Here is a 1,750-nt window from a genome sequence, read left to right on the forward strand (position 1 = left end):
AAGGGATCCAGCGAGATCATATTCACTCGAGGCCTGACACAGGGCCCTCCTGCCCTCCCAGCCCAGGCCCAGCCCGCAGTGCCGAGTCCTGCCTCTCCTCCTCCTCCTCCTCTGTCGACCCTGTCCCATTCCCTGCACTGCCTCGCTCGCAGCCTTCTTTTCCTTCCCTTAAGACAGGACGCTGGCCTCTGGGCTTGTCACTCTGTCTTAACACAGCCTGTCTGCCTGTGACTGTCTGTTTACCATGACACTCACTGCTGCTGCATTTAAGGGATTTTGGGTCCCTGTGCAGGGAAAGGCAGGGTTTCCGTCACACACACACACACACACACACACACACACACACACACACACACACTCACACAGGCACGCTGTGCCCTTTACTTGACACAGAACTTTCTAAATAAGAATCCAGGTGTCACACTGGGTCCTGTACAAAATACAGGTTTCATTGGCCATGGAAAGAAAGCTCCCAACGCCAACATGACAAGAGAAGATGAACTGTAATAATTTCACATTACTTTAAAAAACTGCATTTAAAATCATTGAACCTTGAAAGTAACTTGAACAGACAGAGAAAGGCAAATGAATCCGTGTCTTTGCAAAGGGTGAGACTCCTGAGAAATCGTGGGGCAGCTGGAAGCAAAGTACCTGCTTCTCCGGCAGTTCCACCAAGTCCAGTGGGAATTCCCTTAAAACTCTCCTGTCAACAAGCTCACAGGCTGACCATGCAAACGTGACCGTGTGCTGCTGGTCCAGGGGGCCCGCGGGGGGCTCAGGCGCTCTGGGGCCGAGGCTCCCTCCCGCTGTTGAGCAGGTCTGTGAGTTCCCCGATGTACTTGATGGTGTACTTCAGCGTCTGGATCTTGGTGAGCGGCTGGCCCCTCTGGCTGTAGACGGGTGGCAGGTAGTTCCGGAGGGTGTGCAGGGCGTCGGCCAAGGTCCTCATCCGGAGCTTCTCCCTCTCGCTGGCCTTCCGTCTCCGCTGCACAGACATCCTGACTTTGGTGCCCTTCTGGGCCTTGGGGCCCCCCGTGCCCTGCAGGTAGGCAGGCTGGAAAGCTAACATGTTGTAGTCCACCTCTACCAGGCCACCAGGGTCACGGCCGCTGCAGCCATCACTGCTCTCGTTGCTGGCACCCCCATGCCCACAGGGCAGCCCAGCCGCAGCCGGACAGGGAGAAGAGGTGTAAGACTCCAGCGAGGGGGCCGGGGAGAGGCTCTGAGTGGGCGAGGCCTGGCTCAGCTCGAAGGGCCCTGCCCTGCTTTTCCAGTCCCAGGCGGACAGCAGGCCGGGGCTGCCGGAGGGGCCCAAGCCATCCTCCAGGCCCAGGAAGGTCTCATGCAGGTTGTCCATGCCTGCGAGGCAGCTGCAGAGAGAAGGGCTCCCTGGCAAGTGAGAAAGAAGGTTCTGCGCCCGCCTGGGCAGAGCTGGCTTTTATGATGCTGGGGGACGAGTGATGAAGTGGGAAAGAGGCCGGAGAGGGAGTTCAAAGGAGAGAGCGAGGACCAAGATGGAAGATGAACTCCTCAGGTGTCACTTTCTCCTCATTGATAATTAGCATCTTCCAGCTAAAACGGCTCTAAACAAAAAGGCCTCCAAGAGAAGAAAAAAGGAATTATCTTGTGGTAACTAAACCAATTAAGGCTGCATAACTAGACTTAGCATTGTCCTGTGGAACTCATTAAAGGGGGAGCCAAAGAAAACAAACCTGGGGCAGCCTGCAGCCAGGAGGGGGGGGGGGGGGGC

The 1,750-nt window shown here is 56.5% G+C and overlaps 2 protein-coding genes across 3 annotated transcripts in view; both read right to left on the reverse strand.

Annotated features, from left to right (window-relative positions):
* Nucleotides 1–600: 600 nt before the first annotated feature.
* Nucleotides 601–1,402, reverse strand: MSGN1 (mesogenin 1). Its single transcript, XM_006767557.2, has one exon. The coding sequence runs from the start codon at nt 1,355–1,357 to the stop codon at nt 776–778; it is 582 nt and encodes a 193-aa protein (XP_006767620.1). The 5' UTR covers nt 1,358–1,402; the 3' UTR covers nt 601–775.
* A 6-nt stretch (nt 1,403–1,408) lies between these two features.
* Nucleotides 1,409–1,750, reverse strand: part of GEN1 (GEN1, Holliday junction 5' flap endonuclease) — a 51,185-nt gene continuing 50,843 nt past the window's right edge. For both annotated transcript variants that reach the window (XR_001514518.1, XR_001514519.1), the window contains one exon: nt 1,409–1,597. The gene's annotated coding sequence lies outside the window, so the exon portion shown is untranslated. The remainder of the gene's footprint in view (nt 1,598–1,750) is intronic.

Source organism: Myotis davidii, unplaced genomic scaffold (genome assembly GCF_000327345.1).
Source record: "Myotis davidii unplaced genomic scaffold, ASM32734v1 scaffold238, whole genome shotgun sequence".
Taxonomy (NCBI): domain Eukaryota; kingdom Metazoa; phylum Chordata; class Mammalia; order Chiroptera; family Vespertilionidae; genus Myotis; species Myotis davidii.